The sequence below is a fragment of the Pomacea canaliculata genome, linkage group LG6, assembly GCF_003073045.1.
Source record: "Pomacea canaliculata isolate SZHN2017 linkage group LG6, ASM307304v1, whole genome shotgun sequence".
NCBI lineage: Eukaryota > Metazoa > Mollusca > Gastropoda > Architaenioglossa > Ampullariidae > Pomacea > Pomacea canaliculata.
The window spans coordinates 18,766,399-18,791,878 of record NC_037595.1 but is presented as its reverse complement, the minus strand read 5'-3'; the positions used below and the strand labels follow the sequence as shown (position 1 = coordinate 18,791,878).

The following is a 25,480-nucleotide window of genomic DNA, read 5'->3' as shown; positions in this document are numbered from 1 at the left end:
TGGCCTGTAAAAATGTGAACCCGCTATCAACACACGCACGCACGCGATTTTCAGAACACGCAGGACTTAGTCATTTTTAATGAATTGCTAAATTAAAGTTTTCTTGCTTTCTTTTCTCTTTCTTCCCTCACACACGCACACATCGCTGCAGTAAGCATGGCGGCCTAACCTACCCTCAAATCGAGCATTATGATCGGTTGACCACTCGGCCCTGCAGTCCTAGACTAGCATCGACATCGTGCCAGAGGCGGCCTGAGCAGTACTCGCGGCCCTGGGCGAGTGTCTTATGCTATAAACCATATGTAACCTCCTATCGTGGCACCACCCTACCCCTACACCCCCATCAGGCGCGGGGGCGTTTAGTCACCACCCCAAACCCGTATTTGACCGTGCAAATGCGGGCGTGCAGAGAAGTGGTTAGCATCCTGCTGGTAAATAGTCTCCGACGATGCACACGTGCACCACACATGCATAGTCTTCGAGTTTCAGTGTTCCGGTGCCACCGAGGTGTTGCCTTGGAGACAAAGTCAAATCGACATCTACTGGGGCGGGCTGCATGAGGCAACCTATTTTCTTCTCACACATAAAAAAGTTTTCATAGAACTTATAGAATAAACCTCTGTGTAGTTGGGGGCCTTCAGGATACGACACACTCAGCTACTCACAAGTGATCGTGTTGCCTCAGTCTAGTGTCCTGTGGACAGACCGCGTGTTATGGAATTTTTATGATGACTGCAATGTTCAGTTCAGTCCTTTATCCATTTATCGTTCAACTGGTACTAGATGAAGAAGAGAATTACTATACCAGGACTGCTTGTCGGAGGATGGGATTCGAGAGTTAGACGCAGCGACTGACAAATACAACTTTGATCGATTTATTTATCGATGGATTGGTTGGTTGACTGAGTAGTGAGAAAGGAATATTAAAATATCATATGTAGTGTTTACGATAGACATTATACCTTACTTTTATCATACATATTTTCCAAAGTATTAAGAAATAACATGTACTTACTAGCTAACAGTCTCGAATGCAAGAGCGCAAGCACAGAGAGAGAGAAAAGGCTGGAAGAGGGAGAATTCAACTGTGAAAATAATTAAAACACACATCAGCTCATTTCCGGCAGTAGTTGTTCCCGCCTGTCTGTACAAACAACGATTAGTTTTATTTGTACATGGGGTGACCGGGTTAGGTCCTTACGAAGGCTGTCAGCGGATGTCAGGGCCTAGTTCCGGTGCAGACAAAGAATTCCAAACGGAAAACCGCGTTGGCTGCTGATAACCGTTGACAGGCTGGTGATGAAGCCTGAGTTGAATAAACTGGCATGAAACAGAATCCATCAGGTCTTTTGTCAAATAGACCAACTTTTTCGCACTTACTCAATGAGGCTTTTTTTTCGGTTAGGGTAGGGGGTGAGTACAATTCAGAACAAACAATGATCAACTCTCATCTGCTAACCACATTTCAGGTTTACTTTAAACATGAGAATACTTGGTCGTTAGTGTGCTATTGTAATAGGTTTCTTTAGGAGGAGTGGCTCTCAGGTGTTTTTTTTTTTTTTCTCTCAGACTTGCGGTTTTCCTTTAATCATCCGCAATGTGTAAATGCAGTCTGCGGGAGAATGGAAATACGACAGTTGCTCATAAACACGAGACAAAAACACTGGTCTATGCCACATTCTTGTCAGTAAATACATTTTATGACTAAAGTAAGCCTCAAATCCGATACTTTTGTTCTTACAATCCGTGTTAATTATTTTTTCTATTTAATGGTTAATGAGGAGGTTTTTTTTTTAATCAAAAGAAAGTTCTTCCGTGAAAATAACCTTTTGCGATGTAAACGTAATACAAAACATTCTATGTTGCTGTGATCTGTACTGCGGAAAACATATCTGGTCTTGTTGTTTTTCACCGAGCAGATCGTGAAAGCTTCTTGTTTTTGGGTTTGTTGTGGATCTTTCTGTTTGTCAATGTCTGGGAATCCCGGGAGGTAGTATTATCTGCAAAAATTTCGCTTTTGTCATTATAGTCTATACAGCCAACCACGGACAGCTGTTCATTTTTATTTCATAACCAAGTGTAATGAGATATGGCGAAGTTGAAAAAGTGCAACTGTAGGTAAGCCAATGCAAGCTCTGTTTTTGTTTCCTCCATCATCGGAAACCGAACACCTGGAGTTGATTGGATGTCTAAGGTTTATTCCAGAACTTGCTCTCTCGGTTATTTCTTTTTTCTCATTGTTCGGTGATCACTTATCTGTTTGTTTTCCTGCATGCGTGTGGATGTGTGTGTGTTGCTCCACATAATGTAGAGAAAGTAAACAATCTCAACCTTTGGAAGGGATTCCTGTTGTCTTGCACTGCCTCCAGACAGGAAACTGTACAGCACAAGACAGTGAGTCATTTCCTTTAAAACTTGTTTATAAGATTGCAAGTCACCTTTCCCTTTCACAACAAACCAGACTCTTCTCACAATACACACACATAGTTATTTATTCTTTGGGACGATCTTTAATTAGGTCTCTGCACTATGACAGATGCTCGAGTATCGGCGATGATGCTCGTGCAGTCTCCTGTACAGATATGTAATATCTTGAAGCTGAACATGCTATTGTTTGTATTATTTTATTAGTTTGAGCATGCGTGTATTAACGTACAATAAAGAATGTCCATGATACTTAACAAAAGGCAATATCAACAACAAACCAAATAATACATGTCTTCGATATCTCTTTGTAGTGTATGGCTCTGAGTGCAATTACACTCTAAATATGTATTGGACATACGTCTTTTCAATGGTCCACACATATACCATAATGAGCGTGTGTGTGTGGTCGTGTCTTATATTTATTTGTTTGCTTATTTTTAGTTTTATTGGCCTTTGTTGTTATTTTGCGATTACAGATATTTCTCTCTCTGTAACAACATATCAACGGGTCTTTTGTTTTGTTTTTTTGTTTTGTTTTTTTTTTTTTTTTTTTTGCTGAAGGAAACCGGGAGATGATGCAAGGATTTATTTCTTATTATTTGGCTCAACGAAAACGAGACAATTTTGTTTGTCTTGTGTTGCTGTCTTGTCAGCTTGTCAAGGAACAAGGGGGATAACATGCAATGACTCCGTAAACATGATCACAAGATTAGCCTCCCTTACACGCAACTCCATCATCGCAGTCAGGTGACAAACCACTGGAGGATTCGGGATAAATGAAATGCCACGAGCAAAATACATTGCAAAGAATGTTAGATAAAAACTACACCATCCTTATAACGATGATGATGATGAGGATGAACGTAGTAAATTTATAGTTTCCCCTCGCAAACCTAACCACTCTACGGCCATTTCGTAAAAGGAGGGAAAACAAAACCCTGCAGCGCGATAGCTGATTAAAAAGAAAAGAAAAAAAAAAAAAGAAAAAAAACCACTTTAACTGCAATCACTCAAGCGGCAGATTGTTAGTGACGTCATTGTCATGGTCAGGTGATTCCATTCCTTTACACATCCCTCCGCTAGTCTCACTCTCTGCCTGTCGTCCTTTCATTACGCACCCTCCTGCCCTCCGCCCCCGCTGTTTTCCCGTCTTTCTCACAGCGCCCCCTGCAGGCAGCGTGATGGAACGCGGATGAAACAATGTTCTCAGCCACACAAGAAAACACAAGGTGATTTTAAAATGCTGATGCCATCCAGTGCACTTCCTCTGTCTCTCGATCTCTTCCCCACCTCTCAAGGTAAAGGTAAATGTAAAATAAAAATACACTACACTCTCAGGGCAGGAAACAACTGCATGTGTCATTTAAAATATACAGATTGCTCATACCCCACAGCTGAGATAAAATCATGAATTCTCAAACCTGCATCGATAATATATTTTTACAGCCTTATGTAGTTTATGATTCAAACTGCACCCCTCCTTCCAGCGTCCTACATTATATAATGTTGTTTTGTTGGAGAGTTATATGTCGCCTGTTCCAATTTCCGGACATCAAGTTTCAAGAGTTTGTAAAGTTTGTGACACTGGGACACAATCCATTGTAATCGCGATCTGCTCCTATATTAACTAAAATGTGTTACGTGTGCGTAAGAGAAAGACTGGAATGTTATCTTGAGATTAGAACAAGAAAAAGAACGGAAAAGAATTTGTATGCCTCCCGCTCCCCCCTTCTCTCTCATACACCACCACCACCATACACACTCCGTGTAGAGAGAGATTTATGGCACTGTGGACGTTTTGATGGATGTGCAATTCAGCAGTGATCTGCCCCTGGCTGTAGAGCCCTCCGGCCCAGCTTGACCTCATTCTGTGGGCCTCTGCTGTCATCGCCGTTCCCTCCATGTCCCTCCCTCCTTTAACGAAAACCCTGACTCGACACACAGTGAGTGGCAGTGCGCGAGTTCATCACGCGGGCCTGACCTTTACACTCTTCTCCTCCTTCCCCTCCTTCCTTGCTGTCTTCCAGCCTGCGATGCCTACTTTCGCTATTGGACCCGCCGCAACCTTCGGGGTCGCAGTCAGCGACAGATGTCGGTAGGCTGTGGCAGGCTGGGACCACATGTGTGTCCAATATTTCACTGCCACATACTTGTGTGTTCGACTGTCACCATTCAGCGATGTGTGTGCGAGTGTGTATGTGTTGGATACCTAGCCTGCATTCTCGGATGTGGAAATATGTTTAGTGGCGCCGTCTAGCGCACGCTGTACCTCAACTTCTCAGAAGTCTTTTAGTCGTTTTCGCTCTTCTTCTACTGGAGACCACCAGGCAAGTATATTCCGCCATCCGAACCTAGAATTTATTCTACATCGTCACAGAAGCTCAGACACAGACTATGGTGGGGGAGATAACTCGGTCGGAATCCGACGGTGGTTGCACTTTCGTGTTTATCTTCTTGACATTCATATTTTAGTCTTTTAGCTACACATAGCGGTAAACGTTCATTCGTTTTAATATTTATCTGATCAAAAAGCTAGGAACAGAAAAAAGAAAAGACCGAAAAGGAAGAACAGAATTAGCATGTAGTTAAGTCTCGTGGCAACGGTTGTCGAGTGGTGGGATGTTCTGAAATGAAGACTTACTGCATTTGTTATTAGAGTATTTTCTCTACAACTCACCTTTGTAAGGAAACTGGTGTTCTTTCATTCCAAGATATTCAATCAAAGTTGTCTCCTATCGTCATATCTTTCATTTAGCACAGTCTCACACTGCTGGGCCAGGGTAATTCATACTTTTTTTATTTTCTTGAACATATTAAACGGTTTCGAGAACAAGAAACCTTGATTTAAAGAGAAGCAAACAAAGGAATAAAATTAAATGTTACAAAAATAGTCAAGATGTTGCGTGAAAGTTATGCAGCTTGCCACAGAAAGTATTAAATCTTTCAGAAAGAGGTTTTAAATGATTGATGATTTTTAATTTTGATGAAGTAAGAAAATGAAATATGGTGGGACTGGCTGGAAACTGTTCGAGTGAAGAATTTATTTTATTTATTTATTTTTTTATTTTTTTTTTTACAAAAATAAGGCAATGATAAAGGTTTGTTCGATTTGTATTATTGTGCCGATAGATATTCCCACAGGGAAGGCAAGGATTAAATAACGGTTCTCCCATTTCATTCATGTGCTGCAGATATTGCGTGGGCTGCACACGGCATCCTTTTAATTTTAGTTTTATTTTTGCCAACATGACCGTGAATTCACCTGTCCGCCTGTATTTAAAGCTCTGTGAAGCTTTTTTAATGCGCTATTATATATATATGTGTGTAAAAATATTTGTCGCAAGCTGTTTATCTCGGGAAAATAAATCTTTGCTTAATGTCGGGGCCCGTAAGCTTTATTCATCTTTTCTTTTTTTTTTTTTTTTTTTTTTTTTTTTTAATATATGTGCGTGTATAACGGCGGTTTCTGCCAGTCTTTGACGCACGGGTATTGCAAGATTTTCTAGGGACAAGCCAACATTTGTTTGACAATAAATAAATAGTTTATCAACATTTTCTTGTTTTGCAAGTGTCTGCAGCCGCTTGACTGCAGGCTTTGATTTACAGACATTTAATCAGAAGACTGAGTGAAGACAGTCTTATTGTTCGCGAAATATTCATCTCTTTTTTTATGCGTTGTTCTACATGTCAGCCATCTTGAATGTATAACGATGGCAACGTTCCGGATGCATGCGTCACGATGACATCGCCAGAAGGATGGCGACGACCGTTAGTGGTCGTTTGGAAATTGTTTACCTGCCGCCGGCAAGGAACAAAACTCGCCATAAACAGGATTTTGTAATGCATGGAGGATCGGTCTCAATGCTGGGTCGTGTCCCTCCCAACAGGCGGAGGAGGAAGAGCACTCGTCACAACCCGTCCATCCTGTTGATGAGGGGCAAACAGTCTTTGACCTCGTGATGAATTCACTGGAGCTTGAACCGAGTTAACGACTTCTAAAGTTTGTTTATAAAATGCGATTTTCACATTATAGTCTCTCGCTTCAAGACACATTTGGTTCTTTATTAGTATTAAATCTGTTGACTTTCATCTGTCGTTGTTGAATAAAAATAGCGGAAAACATCTTTCTTCTCATGCATCATCCCCCCCCCCTGACCTTTTCCTGTCCTGGTCAGAGAATCTGATGATGATTGTAAACCGCAGAAGTAAGCAAATAACCGAAAAATTAATAGCATGTCCCTAATCAGTTGACATTGGATCGCTTGAAAAGAAAGTTTTGTGTCAACCTCCAGGCACGATAAAGTTTTTACCGCTGAGAAATAAAGCACCTTGCTCGATGAGCTCCTCGCCAAACCTCACATCATCGTCCACAGGTCGTGACCCTCGTTGGCTGTTGTTCAGAATCCACTCTGGCGGCTGGCGTCGTGTCGATTGTAAACCGTTTTCTGACTGAGAAGTGAGCCCAGGGACCCTTGGTTTGATTTATGAGAGAGTTGCTGCCTGTAGCGACCCTCTCAGGACCTCACTCATGTAGATGAAAACACTTTTGAGAGGAACCATAGCATTTGTCATCGCGGTCATCTTGAACTCAACATGCTGAGGTCGTGGTCGGAAACTGTGTTCAACTCAGTCATAATAAAATTTGGATTTAATAATAGATTCGTGCTGGTCATAAAGAAAATATATGTAAAATAAATTACTAAATAAGAGGTGGTTAAGAGAAAGTAGATACAGACAAACAGACAGTAGGAGAAAATGTTGTCTATGCAGTCAGTGTGTATAAACCCATCAAACCCCAGGATCGACTGTTATTCACGAGCCCCCGGCCCTCAGGTGGCTGCTTAGCAATTCCTGCGCTCAGATTGTTCATAGATACCTGGTGCCGTGTGACCCCTCACCTGTGTACATTGACGGTGCACGTAGGAACCTGTGCAGGTGGCGCTGCTGTACACTCATTAGCTAATCCGCAGGTGGCGTTGTTGTACACTCATTAGCTTAATCGGCAAGTGGCCTTTCGTGGGTTCGCACGCGTGTGTGTGTGTACAAGCGTTTGTGTATATGCGTAAGCCAAGACGATTACGTATGTGCGTACGCGTGTAAGTGTGTGTGTCTATGCTTGTGCGTGTGTGTACATAAGAAAATATTGTGCACCTGTGTGTGTGTGTGTGTGTGTGTGTGTGTGTGTGTTCGCGTGTTTCTGAGTACTAGGGGCGCCTTCTTCATAGAAATAATTATATGTGTGCGTAGAGTATACGCGGGCATTTTTGCTGTTGTTGTTGTTTTGTGGGGTTTTTTTGGGGGGAGGGTGGCATAGTTCTGGAGAAAGAATGAGAGGTTGTTATGGAAACGTCAGGACCTCCGTCCCGAAACAGAAAGCAGTCGAACTTGTGTTTTCTGTTCTGTGCCGACAGGTAATTACCGACGGAAAGTTAGGCAGCCATGCAGGGGGCCGCCAGGTGCGTTCGGAGGATTCCAAGTTTCTCACCACCTGTATTTTCCATGTCACAGTCGCATGTTGTTTTGAATCAGCCATACCTCCGGCCAGGAGTTTTTTTTTTTTTAATTTTATTTTGGATTTTTTAAATATGAGATCTCACCTGACGATAAATAATTTAATAAGCGTAGGTGTTTACCGGTTGATATATTTTTATGGTACGAAATGACATTTCTCGAACAACTACATTTATACATTCCCTACCTAACCCACTCACTCTCACCTGTCTCATTCTCAACTTAGTTCTTCACCCCCACAAGTTTGTTTTCAAAATGACAAACAACATGACCAAACAGGAAGTGCAATGACTGTTGAGGTTGTTTTTGATTGAATCCTGCATGTTTCTCTCCTGTAATATTTTCTCCAAAATCCGGATTTAGCTTTAACCCTTTCACTGACAACAAAATCTCTTGTGCTCGCACGTGTACTTTAAAAAGTGTTTATTTGAACATGCTATGAAGTTCACGGAAAATGTAATTTCGTTTATTCCTACAGTGAGACAGAGAAAGAGTGTTGGACAAAATAAAATACCAGACCGTGCCTCTCATGTGATGGGTTATGCGTTAGTCTCCTCTTCCCACATTCACATCATTTATCTTCAGAAATATATAAACACATATATGCATGGAAAGCATTTATCGAAAAGACTTTTCTGTTTGTCTGTTTATTTCTAAATTTGTTTATGTTTTTCTAAATCTTTCTTTTATTGTTTCTTTTCTTGAAGCTAGCAGTCTTCAAGTTAACACAACATAAGCAAAAATTCATTTCAAGCAAACCAAACATTGACTTCTGCAAGACGGGTGAAAGGTTACTAAAGCAGGTGAAATAAATCACTTCAAACTAAAATCTTGCCAGTGCTTTTCTACGACCAGACAGCATTAGTCTCTAAATCACATCACAAGATGTAGCACGGTGATATATTCGAGTGACCCTTGACCTGAGCGAATAGCCTGATGAGTTATTCTCTCCTATCTCACCCCCGCTGCTGATGAACGACAGCAGTAATTCTACCCGTGTGCTCAGGTCGGGTAGATAACAGGATCCTTTACCATTTCCTCCTCTGGGGGGCGCTGTGTGTCCTGTTGACCAAGCCATGGCCTCCCGTGAGGACGATGGATAATGAAATTGAAGTCTGAAAGCTCCGCATTTCGTTTCTCTTTCATTCTGTGCGAACGACTAGCGAGGGATCGGGTCCCGGCATGTTCAGATCACGTGACAACAGACTTGCTGATAGTGCGTACATGACAGCAGATATGGTATGCTAGTGTTGCCATGGTTACGAATTGCACGTGCTCCGCATGCGTAGCAGCTTCAGATATGGTGTGGACCCTGTCTCACTTTACAGGAGTGTCTCACTGACGGACTATGTCCTGTCTCATCTGACAGACCAATCCCTGTCTCACTGACTATCCATGTCTTGTCTCACTAAGTCCCTGTCTGACACCCGTGGACTGCTTCCTGTCTCCGGCAGATTACATCCCGGATTATACTCCTCGGAGGACTTGAGCCTGTGCTCGTCTCACCTGTGTATACCTCGTGTCACTCTGACGAATTGCATCCTGTCTCGCGCTCACATTCACGATTATTTTTGTCGCTGCTGTAGCTGCTCGCTGTTTGTTTAAGGAACCCCAAATTAGCAACGACGTGCGAAATGTTTGCTAGATGAGACATGATTAATGTGGGCTTTGTTTTTGTTTGTTTTGTTTTTTTTACTACAAGCTCATGCCACAGGGAAGAAAACTAATGCGTTTCTTTCCCGCGTACAATTATTTACAGCACACCTGAAATCATGTTGTTATTTACAGCACACCGCAAGTCAAGTTATTTACTGTACTATTGTCCACCTTACCTTCTGTCCAAATCTTAGACATAAGTGGTACCTGACCTAGGACTAACAGGTCAAGAGTTCAGCCCTGAGCAACAACAGTTGTTTGAAGAGAAACTGAAGTGACCACCTGACCTAACATTCGCAAAGTTTGTCTTGGGCTCACTCTTGGTGGACATTGCCTGATAATTTGTTGTGGACAGAAGACATGTGAGCAGTGGCCGTGACTACGGTATAGCACACTGTACATATTTTTTTCCACTTTGACACACATATCTGTTGTCTGAGTTTGCCAACTATCAAAGGTTGCTGAAGTAGAGACTGTGGACCGTCCTGTTATTTCTCCTTTAAAAACGATCCCTCATTCCATCTCTTTATTCTGCTAAACGTGTCCAGCAAACACTGGTATCGACTGTTTCACAAAATAAAGTCCGAGGAAAAGATAACAGTTGCTGACTCTGGCGATAAGCATTGGTTATCACTGGTCACGTGGTACAGCAGGGATGAGCAGTGAGGTCGTGTATAAGGATGTTCATAGATTAGAAATCCGCGTGGTTCGGAACTCGAAATAAAGGATTATACAGTCGCAGAAATCGGCAATGATTCCACATGAGAAAAACCAGAATGATGTATCGGGCTGTGACAGGCTCAGTAGAGTAAGCACCAAGTGACATCACTTCAAGTACAGCGACTTTCAGGGTATTGTATCCGCCGCCTGACGGTTGATGTTATGGATGACAAGGACGAGGTTTGGCATGACTGAGGAGCTGCCTGCATGAAGTAGACGAACTCTGGCTGGTTGAACAGTTTTACTTGACTGGATAGACAAACGGTTTTGACACTACATTACCTACACACCTGCAATTTACCTGCACGCATGCGCACACACACACTCTCTCTCTCGCTCTCTCTCTCACACGAAAGAAGAAGAGAGAAGGAAAGGATGAGGAAGATGAGCACAAATACACTAAGTCACCTGTTGGAGCTACATTATTTATTTACGATGCTGGTGTAGGCAGGAGAGATGCGGCATCAGCTGTCGAGTCATAAATCGCTTCTTGTCCGCCTTGAGACTTGTGGGGCGTGCACGACTCTTTATCTTCTCGGTGGTTGTTGTTGTTGTTGTTATTATTTTTGTTTTAGTTTCACATAGTGGGTACCACAAGCCGTGTCTCACGACAGTCTTGTCATATTTTTTTCCGGCAGATAAAGAAAATTTATGACACGTGTCAGAGAATGTGTGTAGCTGGATGGTTTGGGGTGGGGTGGACAGTTTGAGGTAGAACATTTGTCTGTTTTTCTTTTATCTGTTTACTGTGTGATGTTATCTTATGGCTCCTCCAGTCTCCCCCCGTCATGCAAAGCATCACTTCCTCTTTTCCCATCCCCGCCGCTTGCTCTGTTCCGCGAGAACACATTGTACCCCGACAGTCATCCGGGCACCGCCAGGTTCATCATAACAAAATAAAAATTCATAATGAAATTTGTCGTAGAAATTCCCAGACTGACAGCAACTGTCGGCTTGTCAGCATCCAAGTGTGGGTTTTCTGTCTATAGAACTCACATCGCTTCCATCCCCCACCCCACCTGCATCCCCACCACGAGCACACCTCTCTCCACGGAAACACCGGAATCCTTCAGACGGTAATTCTCCGCGGAAAGTAGGTTTCGACCCGTCAAGACAATTTACACGCAACCTGCTGTAACCAATGAAATCGTCGCTGGGTTGCGAGCAGTGCAAGAAATGGTTGCGGCCACAAGGAAACGTGTGCACGTGACACGATGATGGGGAGACAAGATAAAGCGCCACCCTCCCATCCTATCTGTTTCTGTCACACACCCGCTGCTTGTGTTCCGCCAGGACAGGTCACGACCCTGGACCCACAGTAGTCACAGCGGCAGGCGCCACCTTGGTTTTTTTTATTTATTTATTTTTTGTCTCTTCGCTATTTTCACCCTTCCTTCACCTCGATGTTAATGTCTTCTTTCTGGTTTAGGAAACAAAACTGTCCAATTGTAACCCTTCTCCTTTTAAAAAAATTCATCACCTTTGATAAATAGCTTTTTGTGACATATTGTTGCTTCCGGAGGCAGAAAGGACCTTTTGTCATACATATGATGTTGTTTGTTGAGACTGGGTACCGAGTAGAGTATTATTTATTTATTCCGTGTAAACACCGCGGATGTATTTACGGAGTAATGAATGTTGCGTCCGTGAGAAATGACCCGAGGTTGCAGGATGATTATTATGGTCAAAAGTGGGAGCAGGTGTGTTAGACGCGAAAACAACCTGCTGTCCTTCGCACGTAGGCACAGGTAACGCGGAGACACTCGCACGCACGTCACAGAGGGCGCTGCTGGTGCTCCGGGCATGTTTGTCACGGGCGCACGTGAGTTGTGACGTCACACTGGTGCGCAAAGCTCCCGTCTCATCTCGTGTGCGGGGTTGTGACATCACATGTTGTGGGGCTCCTGTCTCATCTCCGGTGTGCGTGTGACGTCACAGCGGTGGGTGAGGCTGGAGGGCGCCACACGTGCACGTGCGCGTTACGTTTGAACTCGCTGATCCTGTCTCGTGTCTGGGCTTCTAGCGACGTAATCGTTACGCCGGCAGGGACAGCAACTCCGCAGTACAGACACGGAGGAAATGTCAAGATCAGGCTGATGGATCTGTGTGATAGCTCGGGAGGGAACAGGCGACACGGCACTTTGATCTTTGCACCTGGGAGGTACGACAGCGATGCTGCGCTCCGCAACACCTGGAGAGTGTGGGGAGCTATTCCCAACTGACAACTGTTCGAACCTCACCTCACTAATGGATGGGATGTTAACGAATGACGACAAAATGATAACAACGAGAAAAACAACGATCGCTATTCTCCGAGTAGTCCAAGCCTTTGTTGGAGGTGAGAAAGTTCCTAGCGCCTGACCTCACACAGGTGAGAAGGGGACTTTGAGGCGCGTGACAGCGATTGAAAAATCCCTGGTTACTCCTACAAGACAGGGTGGACAATACAGGGTGGACTAAACAGGGTGGACAATGTCGTCTGCGTCCCGTCGTGGCAGTCTGACCCAGGACATGGTCGCTTCTCTCGCCAGCCTGGGGGCGCTGGCCGCTCGCCGGAACAGCACCAAGCGAACAGCCTCCAGCTCTTCCGCCTTCCTCACTCCCTCCGGCGACCGCATCTCGCACCTCAAAAGGTCAGTTCTCTCGTTATCTGTCATCCCCCCGCTTTCTTTTCTTTGCTCAGATCAGGGATGAGTGAACACTAATGAATACACTTAGCTTCTCTGCAAAACTCTTTTTTTTTTTTTACACTTTGTGTTTAAATTTATAAATTACTCATTAATGATTGTAAATTTACCATGTACATGTGTAAATTCTGAATGTAACTTTACATTTAGGAAAGAGACAGTCAAAGGGACAAACAGTAACATAGTAAATACAGAAAAAGTTATAAAAGGAAAGAATAAGAGGACGACACAAAGCACACCGCCGGCAGGTAAACCAGAGACAGTGTATCTGACATGACATCAGTCTGCCGCTGTGTCACTCACTCATACAATGGAGAGATTTGCATCCACCACATTAAAGAAAAGCAAAAAAGAGCTAAGAACAAAGAGAGGAGAAGAAAAATGCAAAGAAGGCGGGGTGGGAGTGTGTGAGGGGAATAACGAGATGACAGCACCGGGAGGTGAGACTGTCGTGTGTCACGGGTCAGTGCACCGCACGAGCAGTCAAGCGTAGCGCTGGCAGCATCTTAGTGTCAGTCACTGCACAACTTTCTTACCATCGGTGGGCACATCCACCTTTAGGTTACACATTTTCGTGGATACCCAGCAGCTGTAAGAAATGTTACTATTGTAGAATGGAGTAGATAATTGGTTAGACCTGAATCATTATTATCGACTTTAGAAGACAAGATAAAAGATTGGTAGAACACAGAAGCACGCACACCAACAAAGATAAACATTCATGAGTTGAGTTCAAGAACCAGGAGTGAAAGAATAATCCATCAGAAGTAGCTCATTCAGGTGAGGAGCGGAGCGGGAGAATGGATGTGGAGCGGGGCAAGGTACCAGAGGCTGAGAAGAAAAAAAAATATTTGAGGCAGTTATCATGAACAAGAGGTAGATGAATGTCCCTGGGTTCGCTTTATCTTCAGTCAGTAACTATAACCATGGCGAGCTTTCTGTATTTATTTCTGTGGACCAATCGCACGATAATAACATCGAGATTTTCAACCAGCATCCTAGGTATTCGCTTGTTTCAGTTACAAGACCCTCAACCCTTCCTGTCCATAGCTAACCCCGAGGTACCCGAACCTCACCTTCATGACTACAGCCACGTAGAGTCGTAGACTACAAAGTGCAGGGTGTGGAATTCCGATTAATCGCGATGCTGCTTCACCACTTGCCGACCGACATTTCCCTCCACCCGCGGGTAATACACCCGCTCCCACCTCCAGACCTTTAGACTCGCTCAAACTGTCGAAACAAACAAACTACATCGTGGATAATGTGGGTACACTGCCTGCGCCATTCTTACGGAAAACCTTCCTCACCTTTCTCTCCTCTCTCCCCCAACACCCGGGTACCCGCACCCGTCAAGAGACTTTGTAGGTGCAGCAAACTTTGACATTTCCTGAGGTTTTACCCTCCTCCCGCTCGTTAAATCAGTACAATAATATTGTGGTCGACTTTCTTGGTCTTGACTTGGAATGGTGTGACCCTCGTACAGAAAGGTCACGAATCCAATTGTAAGGGTCAATGACCTGACAATAAAGACTTTGAGTCTTGAGTGAAGAAGAGTAGTGTAAAGGGAATCAATTGTCATGGAACTGTTGATCAGTTGACATGTTTGATACTTTCTCCAATAAATAGTTGCACCGCTACTTCACTGTCGGTGGAGGTGAGACTGTTTATCATTATTAGTTTACGATTCTAGTTGAAGCTTTTGTTTTTAAAAGACAGAAATGTGAAAGTTTTGTGTCTGGAATCTGTGTCTTGTTTACTGTCAAAGGGCTGGCAGTGCTGGGAAAACTCTGGTACTAGGTAGCTTAGCTCGTTACCAAAGTAATCAAGGTAATTTATTATTACACCCTGGGTAGGGCAGGCTGCTTGGAGAATGATCGATTGAGAAGGATGGGCCGAACTCGTGCATGCGACTCTTTCTTATTCTTGGTTCTAAATGATTTGCTGTTCACTCACTCACTCAATCAACTTCATTCAAAAATTGTTCTGCTGCAATTGCATCTGATTATTTAACCAGCAAATGACAGTTCTCGTCACCAAGTTCAAACCATCATAACATGGAGGAAGGTGGGTTGTAAAGAAATCACGTAGTGTGGCCTGAGTTTTACAGATATTGAGAGAGAAACTCCAACAGACCCTCAGCTTCCTGCCACAGGCCGCCACGATGGCTGCTGACATCCTGGGTGATCGCCTGAGGCTTTCGTGAAAAAAAAAGTAAATTAAATCGAAAGCAGCCCCATATTGACACTGAGAAACGAATGTGTGCTGTCAAGTTTTTAAAAAAGTGAGATTAAATGTTGTGCTGGATTGCATGTTCCTTCTTGGTTTGTTTTGTTGTTTATTTGTTTCTTAAACATATTGGTGCACGAGCGCATCACCTGCGGGTTTGTGCCACCAATCTGAGTAGCTTTTGTTTATTTGTTTGTTTTTGAGGTAACTATTAGTTCAGGTCATGGTCATATGACAGATTCACGAACACCCTGAGATACAGGTCACAATCTTCAGGTCCGAGCCCATCTGCATGGCATGCATGTATAGTTGGATGGTTAAGTTGGAGTGTACATGGTTAGTTAACTGCTAGCTACTAGTAATTATAATCCATAGTAATTACATACGAGACTTATTTTATACTTATATATAAGTTATATTTTATTACTTACTTTATACATATTTACTCGGACTCTTTCATCTAAGATGGTCCTAGAAGCACCGCCTAGTGTCATGTTGTGTCTCTGGGCCCATGGCTATTGAAACCTTAGTGTCTTTGTATCGAGATCCTCCATGTGTGAGGGGGAGGGCTACAGGCCGTGTTTGCTGAAGAATTTGGTGGCATCTTTATATTCCATAAATCGTCACTTTTTATTAGAATTTTTTTCATTTTATTATCTTTCTGCAATTTCTCGGTGACAAAGTTTATGACATGCAAGCACGCAACGCAGAAAATTGTTGATTGTTTTTGTTTTTGTTTTTGCTTTTGTGGATTTGCGTGTCGACCTCCTGTCATTTCATGATCTCAAGCATAAGACTTCTCTTGCTTTGTTATCTGGCAATATTTATTATTCTAGAAGTTTGCTTTTTCATTCTAACAGAGAGTAAGGACGCAAAAGGATATTTCTCATGTCGCAAAATTATTTTTTAATTCAGTGTTTATTTGTTATCAACACAGAGTGCATAGGTGCACAAAGGTAATGCATGTTCACAGAGTGCAACAAGGTGAATTCGTAAGGTAGATGCGACATTTGTCTTGCAACACGCAACTTCTAAATCCATAAATGTCGAGTTTGAAAAAAAAGTCCACCTTGTTCTTTCCAAAACTCTTCTTGGTGTGATATATGTTAGTTGTGGATAAAATACGCTAGCGCGTGTTTGTGTGTGTGCGTGTGTGCGTGTGCCTAAATCTGTGTAATGCCCAGTGCTGTTCTTTAAAGAAGGATTTGTGCACGAACATGTAATACACAACTACCCCACTCATACTTCTTGTAAACAAGTCCTCAGTGCAAAGGAGCATGCAAGGAGCTGCAGTGTGGGAGCTGTGTTCACCTGACCACAGAAAGTATTATCGAAATCCCGGGAACACTAAAACATTTTAAGCTCATGTGAAGAATCTTTCAGGTGAGGGTTCGGGGTCGGGTGTGGGTGTGTAGCCTCGGATTGTAGGAAGTTCGCTCAAATTCCAGCAAAAGGTGACCAATGATTCTCGCTGGAGTCTGTCATTGAAAAACTATCTGCACCTGGGAATTTGGTCAACCACAGAAGATGAAAGGCAGCAGAAAGAGAGTTGTAGGTCTTGTTCTTCGACATGCATAACTCTTGCCACTGTGAGCCACTTACTGTCCAGACAAATCTGTGAAACCCTTTACTGTTCGTTCATTCAATTCTGTCATGGTGACTGAAAAAATATCCGCCAACAGACAGACCTTAGTCTCACTACAGAATATGAGATGAACTTGCAGGTGAATAGCAGACGGAAACAGGTGCGAGACACCACACAGACGTGAGGGGCATAATAACAACCTGAGAGACAAGGAAGAGGACAGGTACACTAGCTTCACCTGTATGATTTATGACTTACCGGTCGACGGCGTAAGTCTCACCTGTCTACAGTTTCCTGACGAATAATTTTTAGTGTCCTCTCGTTTGCCATGTGACAAAAGCTGATGTAAGTGTGGTTGTATTTTACTGGCTCTAGTGTTTCTCTAGTTTATGTTTCTGACGCAAGTTGAATTTATTGCCATTTTCATTGTCGTCGTCGGAGACGTTGACCCGCCCTCCAGGCTATTTTTAGAACCCTGTAGAGAGATATTTCTGAAAGTGCACAACTATTACACAGAGACACCCTGAGACAAAGTCCCTGACAGAAAGACTGACGAACAAACGTACAAACAGATAACAGAACAAACATTCAAACGGACTGAATGTCATGGCTATAAAACGCTTCCTTTTTTGGTATAGTTTGTTTTTTTTTAATAATCACTGAAATCAATTTGAAAAAAAAAAATCCTCTCTCCCTCAACCCCTCCTCCCAAAAAAATCTTCACCCTGTTTTATTTATTTATTTCAGTAAAGGTATTAGAAAAAAGAACAAGTATGAAGTGTAAAAACACTAACTGTAGTCTTAGCAGTTTACATCTCTTGACCCCTGGCTTCATCAGTTTGAACTGAATATCAGTTTCTGTTTTCTTGTTTGTTTTTCCTCCCTCCTTCTTGACCTCAGTTGTTTCAGCGATTAAACTTTGCGATCATGAGTCATTGAAGCAAATATCTTTTTCTTCCAACCTTCATCTTCCTGTTGCCCCCAATCGAGGACTGGAAGGACTATATCCGTGACATTGCGTGTGTGACATGATCACCTGTGGAAACACTGTCAACAAGTGACAGGTAGAGTGACAGGTGATCTCAGGCGTCAGTGCAGTAACATGTCATCCGTGACCACCGCACTTTTAATTGTTGCTAAAAAGGTTTTTACAACTTTAGTGTCTTTAAACGACACCACGAATAACTTATATAACTTACATAACTTACATTAACTGCTTGTGTGCTTCGTGCGACACCGCCAGGTGTGCCATTCACACTCTCTAAATCTTTTGAAGTTCAGTTCGTACAGGTGATAGTCGTGCAGGTTTAATCCTCCGCGAGAAAGTGTGAGATTCAGGGATTATTGTTGTTGTTTTTTAATGTGACTTGTTGTGTTGGTTCATGAAATAGTTGGTATCATCTATCAAAGAATTTATAAAAGCGGATTGTGAGAACTTCCTGCATCTTAATTCTTGTTCTACCTGCGAGGCACAGCTAAGGACACATAAAATCAGATAATTGTCTTGGAGTTTGTTTTTTTTAAAGTGACGATCACAGAATAAGCTTTCAAAGATTTATGGCTTTTGAGACAATATAAATCAAGTTTCATTTTGTCTTCTGTATAGTATTTGCGCTTGCTGACTTTTGTTGTTGATCTTTAAGAAAACCTTGAGCCCTTGAACTGTCAACTAACTTCTTTTTCCTTCCATCCTTCATTAAATTGATGTCTTGCATGATTCATCTTTTATCCGCTTGTCAAATGCCGGTCTGCCAAACTTGTGAATTAGAGAAAATTCAACTGAGAAAACTTGGAAAGGGAGAGCTATTGATAAATCCTAGAGAGAAACAATTTTTAAAAAAATTAAATTAAAAAGTTAGTGACCTTTGACACGGTCCTTCCCATTGTTTCCACACACTTTCTACAACTCGCCCACACAAGTTTCACAAGGAGTTGCTTTGTCCTGCTCGCGGGATTTTCGATTTCCTCAATTAGCAACAAGGAAATTGGATTTAATTACATGCGACATGATGTGCTTCAAATTAATCTGACTCGACAGTGAACTGAGCCACAGTGTGAGCAAAGCCGAGCTGACTGTAGGACTGTTCATCTGTGTTCACTTCCTCAAGTGTTTCAACTGGCAGTCTCCTCGTTTGTGTTTCAAGAGTCAGTTTGTCTGGAGACAAGGTATTGTTGATTGTAATGTAATAACAAGGATCCTCTTTCCGAATTTTTCAAGTCTGTTTCCATACTGAAGGTAAAGCGATAACATCGATTTATCAATTAAAATATAAACTGGATTGATAGGTATTTTACAGAAATATTTCTGCTTTATGGTAAACATGCCGGTAGTTTTATCTTCCGTTTACGAAGAAAGAAATTAATTGGCATTGCTTGATGAGTAGGATAAGTATACTCGAACTATTTGTTTATCATGTGCTAAGACAAAAATGAAGCTGAATATCAAAGAACAAGGACGATGGCCGCTCATGACACGACAGAACAGAGGAGAAAAGAACAAAAAATAATCAGAAGGTCAACTCTTTGTTAGGTCAGATGTAGTAATTAGACAGAGTGATAATCAACTGTCAGATGTAGTAATTAGACAGAGTGACAATCAACTGTCAGATGTAGTAATTAGACAGAGTGACAATCAACTGTCAGATGTAGTAATTAGACAGAGTGATAATCAACTGTCAGATGTAGTAATTAGACAGAGTGACAATCAACTGTCAGATGTAGTAATTAGACAGAGTGACAATCAACTGTCAGATGTAGTAATTAGACAGAGTGATAATCAACTGTCAGATGTAGTAATTAGACAGAGTGACAATCAACTGTCAGATGTAGTAATTAGACTGAGTGACAATCAACTGTCAGATGTAGTAATTAGACAGAGTGACAATCAACTGTCAGATGTAGTAATTAGACAGAGTGATAATCAACTGTCAGATGTAGTAATTAGACAGAGTGATAATCAACTGTCAGATGTAGTAATTAGACAGAGTGACAATCAACTGTCAGATGTAGTAATTAGACTGAGTGACAATCAACTGTCAGATGTAGTAATTAGACAGAGTGACAATCAACTGTCAGATGTAGTAATTAGACAGAGTGATAATCAACTGTCAGATGTAGTAATTAGACAGAGTGATAATCAACTGTCAGATGTAGTAATTAGACAGAGTGACAATCAACTGTCAGATGTAGTAATTAGACAGAGTGATAATCAACTGTCAGATGTAGTAATTAGACAGAGTGACAATCAACTGTCAGGATGTTCCGCTTGTACTCTGAGATGTCTCGCCCGGCAAGTAAAGTCGCTGACAAGAACAACACAAAACTTCAACGACACAGGAAGTTCCGTGTCAGCTGGCACTCGCACACCTCCACCCACCTTGACCCCGCGCAGGGTCAGGGTCGCAAGGTCAGCCAAGTCGATAAGAACTCGAAGGATGCTCGATCTGATGTGAGCGGCGACAGAAAAGTAACATTAAAGGGCAGACGAACTGGGAGTTACAAGGAAAGACCAACATATGATGAGTGGGTATTGTAAACATATCTTTATAAAAATATTTTGATGGTTAAGATGTTTTAATGTGCGTGTGTGTGGCAGGAAAGTTCCAGCTTAATAAATCGCAAATTTCGTCTGCAATCTTCCATCTCTGTATAATCAGGATTTCCTTGTACTGCAATAAGTATTGTTATCTGTGCTAAATTTTCAGTTCCTGATAAATGAGTTGATCGTAATTAATCACGTGGTTTATTTTCTGCCGGTGCTCGCTTCGTGTTAAAAATGTCATGGGAGTCGGAGGGGACAGTGGGTACCACGTGCTAGAATCCAGTTTTGGCTTTAAACTGGAATATTCTGTGACCCCCATAGCCGCAGATAGCACTTAGTGTGAACACCTGTTCATACTGACAAATCTCGTGCATGTGAACTGTACACGTGCACCCGAAGTACACACCTGGCAACACCTGAGTGATCACTTTTAACAGTTCGCAATGTCTGTTCAACGTGTCACACAAACAGGTGATACTTATCCTTTACCCTCATTTTCTCTAAAGTACACTTCAACCAGGCGACTTTAAATCTGGTGTCATGTCATGGTGTGTACACACAACGTCAGTCTGATGCTCACATTAACGCCCTCGACATTTGAGTACGAAGTTGTTTATTGTTTGTGCTATTTTCAGCCGCTGGATGACATTTGGTGGCAGTGGGCTGTTGATTTAGAGATGTGAGCATAAAATTATTTAACACTACAGTAGGGTTTCATCCTCTGGGAGGGGAGAGGCCAAACACTAGTTAAGGCTTCTATTTACAAAGTCGGAATTTACTGTGGACACGTGACTGAGTTATCAAGACATTTTTATCTTTGTCTCATAAATATAGTTTATTCAAAACTGTATGGCGCTAATAAAACATTATTTTTAACTTTATAATATTTTTAGTGTGAAATTACTTTGTTGCATTCTTTCATTAGTGCGGCTCCATTCTCCTCTGGAGGTGATTAGGAAAAAGAAGATTCTTTCAGTAGGAAGCTGGAGGTTGCGGAGGTTGAGAAGTGTTTTTACCGATGCTGTACAGACTGATTTACCTTTATTATTTTTTGTTGTTTTTATTTTTATTTCCCCTTTTAGAAGTTTGAATTGACACTTAACAATGTTCTTGTATTGCAGACACAGTCTTGCCAGTGTCGAGCTCGCCAGCTGGAAGTCGAGGGGGACCAGTCGGAGGGGTTCGTTTCTCCCGTTTTCTTTTGCGTCGTTTCTGTCGCCTGTTGACGCCGCCAAGAAAGCAGAAGTCTTAGAAACGTGAGTGATACATGGTCTCTTTTCTCCATTTTCTCTGTCTTTCCCTAGTCGATATTTCCTTATTCCTCTGTCGTTTTGTAATCGATTTTTCTTCATTTTTCTCTCTGTCCTTATCTAGTCTAGTTTTTTTTTTTCTCTCCTCTATTCAACATTTCTATATTTTTATGTCTTTCTGTAGTCGACGTATCTTAATTCTCTTTTCTGTCTTTCTCTAGCCACGCTTTTTCTTTATCTTTGTCTTTTCTCTACTCGTCTCTTCTTGATCATTCTTTGTCTTTCAGTCTACCGATAAGAAAACACTTTATTTGTCCCAGAGGGTAATTCTGGACAACCGACATGCAAGTGTTACTTTTTTTTTAATTTACACAGGCCGGTAAAGGTCTAATGACTAATTATGGCTTACATTAACTAATTATTTGTTGGTTACAGTGACTGATTAGTTATTAATTACGGTAGCTGTCTTGTCAGTGGGTACCAAGCTATGTGCCTATTTACATTTTCATATTTGAATAACTGGGAAGAAATGGTTTAGGGAACAATGTCTGGTGCTTAACATGAGGATGTAGAGACTGTCGTCTAATTGAAGAGGCCAAAAAGCTAGCTGGTAGTTGCAAGCAGCGTTTTCCTTCGCGAGATTCGAACCCAGACGCTTACTGCTTGTCCCTTATTGCCTGTCGAGTCTTGTCAAGCTGTTCATTCGTGCGATCAGTCAGGGGAAGATAACTGGTATCAGTAATACTCATCTGAGGGCCACTACTCCAGCATGGAGACGCCCCCCTAGGTCACCCATGTCCACGCTGATAGAACACGACAGTCAGACGGTGATAAAGTGGGTTTGTACATGGAGAGACAAGACTTACTGATATTATGATGGACACAGACAGAACTGACTAACTGACAGCTGCCATCACTAGGTTGTTGTTATTCAGAATATGGATGTGATACTCGCAAAGAGGTAAGTCATGTGTGTGGCTGTGAGTGTGTGGACATTGTGTCCTTTGTGTCTTTGCGACATTTGTTGGTGTAGAGTTGTGTACATGTTTACATTCCAGACTCTGTGTGTGTCAGATGTTACAGACCGGGGGTAGTGGGGTGGGGTAGTAGTGGCTGTAGTGACTAAAGCATCAGCAGTAGCAGCAGGTACCCCCTCAGACTTGATGCTATAGCAACAATGTTCTGTTACCAATATACCTCTCGTCATACCTCCCCATACAACCAGTTACTGTTGTAATATTTTTACCTCTCCCTACTTGTGGCGAAAATGAAAAAAGCAATTCTACCTTGTTATCGTATTCTGACTTACATCCACCGATTAGGTACACAGAGAAAAAAAAAAACTAGTGGGTATACGTGAAGGTAAGTAAATAGGAGCAGTTATCTTGTGTGTGTGTGTGTGTGTGTGTGTGTGTGTGTGTGTGTGTGTGTGTGACTTTTCCCACAGCTTTTTTCTGGTTTAGAAAATATCCCGGTTAAAACCCGCTGTTAAGTTGCGCGGACGTCGCAGTCGCCCGGTAGCAGGTCTCCTACCTGATAACCCACCTTACCTGGCAGGTGAGAATGTCGAACACTCGCCGATAAAACACGCACCTGCCTGCACGAGACTCGCTGGTTCACTCAATGTCCAGAGTTTCAATCAACCCCACACGAACTTCGCACACGAGGCCGACTGTTGGTCGAAGTTTTCTCATTGAGAGAACAATGGCCGACATCACAACCTAGTCGACAGGATTTGGCGCCTGACAGTTTCTAAAGACTTTCACTTGTGTAGACAAACATGTTACAAGTCTTGCAGGATTGAGAATAGAAACTGATAAACGTTTGACGTTTGAATGGCGCAGACTTCGACAAGAGATAACAAATCACTGGGTTCAAATGATGGAGGCCGAAATAAAATCGACATTTTAATCAGTTTGCTGTCAGAGCTCGTTAGAAACGATTGTTCACCTGCCACTGTGTGGAGAACGGATAATGGTATCAGTTAATAAATACACCCAAGTTTAATGAAAGTTAACTTTTTTTTTTACCATGGCGAACGCAGCATATTTTTATGGATCTCTCAAACCCTCCACATTTGTGTGTTCGTGTGTGTGCGTGCGCGCGCGCGTGCACGCGGGGTACGTGTGTTTGCGTGTGTGTCCCGATGGTTCAACTTCTCGTGTGTTCACGTTGTCGTTGTTGCGTAGTCAGCATCCAAATAAAGCCGACAACATGAAATGTTTTGTAAGACTAGCCAATACCAGAAAGCAAACAAAGTTTGATACAGAAATTAAATTCTGAAGTCGGTACAATAAGATTTCAGTAAATAAATAAAACTTAAGAATATTAGATGATTCCCAAAAGTTGTCAGAGACCCTGTAGTTGTTGACAAGTATTTTACCTGTCTACAGTTAGTAAACAGAAGTAACTTTCACAAAATGTAAAATTTCTAAAACAGAAAACTCCAGTAATACTCATATTTTTACAATATTTTGCACATTTTTTTATTATTTATATCTACAGAGTGCAATCAGCTATCGTCAAGCTATTCCAAAGAAAAAGGCTTGAAGAAAATGAGTTGGGGACATTGCAAGAGCATGTCAGGTAAGCCAAGCCTCTCATTACCAATCACACCTGTTGATTTATGAACGACCATCTTCCTTACCAAAGATCGAAATTCAAGATACCGCTTGCCCTCTGGCTTACTCATGTTTACCAAACATAAGGATGTCCACTCCTTTTGAGAACCACTAATCCCCTTGATGTTGCAATATTACTGGACTCAGACCAGGTTTGTCTTTGTCTGCAGGACTCTCGGTGACCAAGAAGCGGGTTCACTCATCTGTGACTACTACAAGGTAAGTGTGCAAGGTGTCTGTGCCGCCATCAGCATGTCTATGACTGTCCACAACCTCTATTTCTATGTGGTTATTTCTAATTATTATAATTAGAGAGGACCAATGAAGGACATAATTCGAGAGCATTATGCACCTTACAAACCAGAAAACAATGTTTTTGTTCCAAGACTTTCTCACTCCCCCTCAACTCCTTCATGCGCGCGCACGACTTGCCTCTTCCGCCCACGTCATCGAACTGATTGCCTCTCTGCTGACTTATATATATATAACACCACAATCACCTGAGAGATGCATTTCATGACCCGTAAATGACACTTTTGTTCTTGCCATTTTCCTGAGAAACCTGCAATAACTCGAAATACATCGTAAGCGCAGAAAAAAATACCAGGTGATTGCACAGCTGGGAGTTCTTGTTGCAAGATTGATGACACCTTTCTTGTCCTGTTGACAACGGCCATTTTCGGATATTAAAGCTGATCAGGGTAGCTTAGAAAGGTGGGTTGCATGCGAAAACGCAGTTTCTGGGAGACAAGCGAATGATGAATGGAGGGAGGGAAAACAAGCTATTAAGCTATTTTCTGAAGTCCTCTGTCTAAATGTTAGTGGTTGAAGATGGCCTTTATCTTCACCAGCATGGTGGCAGGAGACAGGTCTGAGGTATGAGTGTCCCCACATTTGCATGTAAGTGACCTCCACAGGCCAGCTGTAACTACGGTGTTGTCTATGCACGGACCAGACTCACCATCCGTGAAGGTTTCCATGTGCAGATGACTTGTCTGGTGGAGCTGATTAACATTCAGCTCACAATCATGTTGGCTGTTCATGTGTCAGCTGTCTGCTGAAGCATTTTAGTATTCACCATCTGCCTGCTATTGGGATGCTCTGCACACTAACATATAACCAAGTAGTGAGCGCAGTTCAGGATGAGATATTTAAGTCGTCCGTTTCTTTATGTTCAGTGTTTCCAGCAGAAATGCATGAGCTTTACACACTAAATACATGGGTACATGGTCAGATCACGTGTCCATTCTTTT

The 25,480-nt window shown here is 42.3% G+C and overlaps 1 protein-coding gene across 7 annotated transcripts in view; it reads left to right on the top strand.

Moving 5' to 3' along the window:
* The window catches only part of LOC112565525 (proline-rich protein 5-like), a 35,215-nt gene that overhangs the window by 2,628 nt on the left and 7,107 nt on the right, over positions 1-25,480 (top strand). For 2 of the 7 annotated variants that reach the window (XM_025240983.1, XM_025240985.1), the window contains exons 3-5: positions 21,478-21,612; positions 24,112-24,192; positions 24,398-24,446. In XM_025240983.1, coding sequence (XP_025096768.1) covers positions 21,478-21,612; positions 24,112-24,192; positions 24,398-24,446 — 265 coding nt within the window. Of the gene's footprint in view, positions 1-11,913; positions 12,948-18,835; positions 18,982-19,978; positions 20,338-21,477; positions 21,613-22,008; positions 22,568-24,111; positions 24,193-24,397; positions 24,447-25,480 lie in introns of those variants that run through there. The other 5 variants (XM_025240982.1, XM_025240984.1, XM_025240981.1 and 2 more) reach the window with 5 other exon arrangements.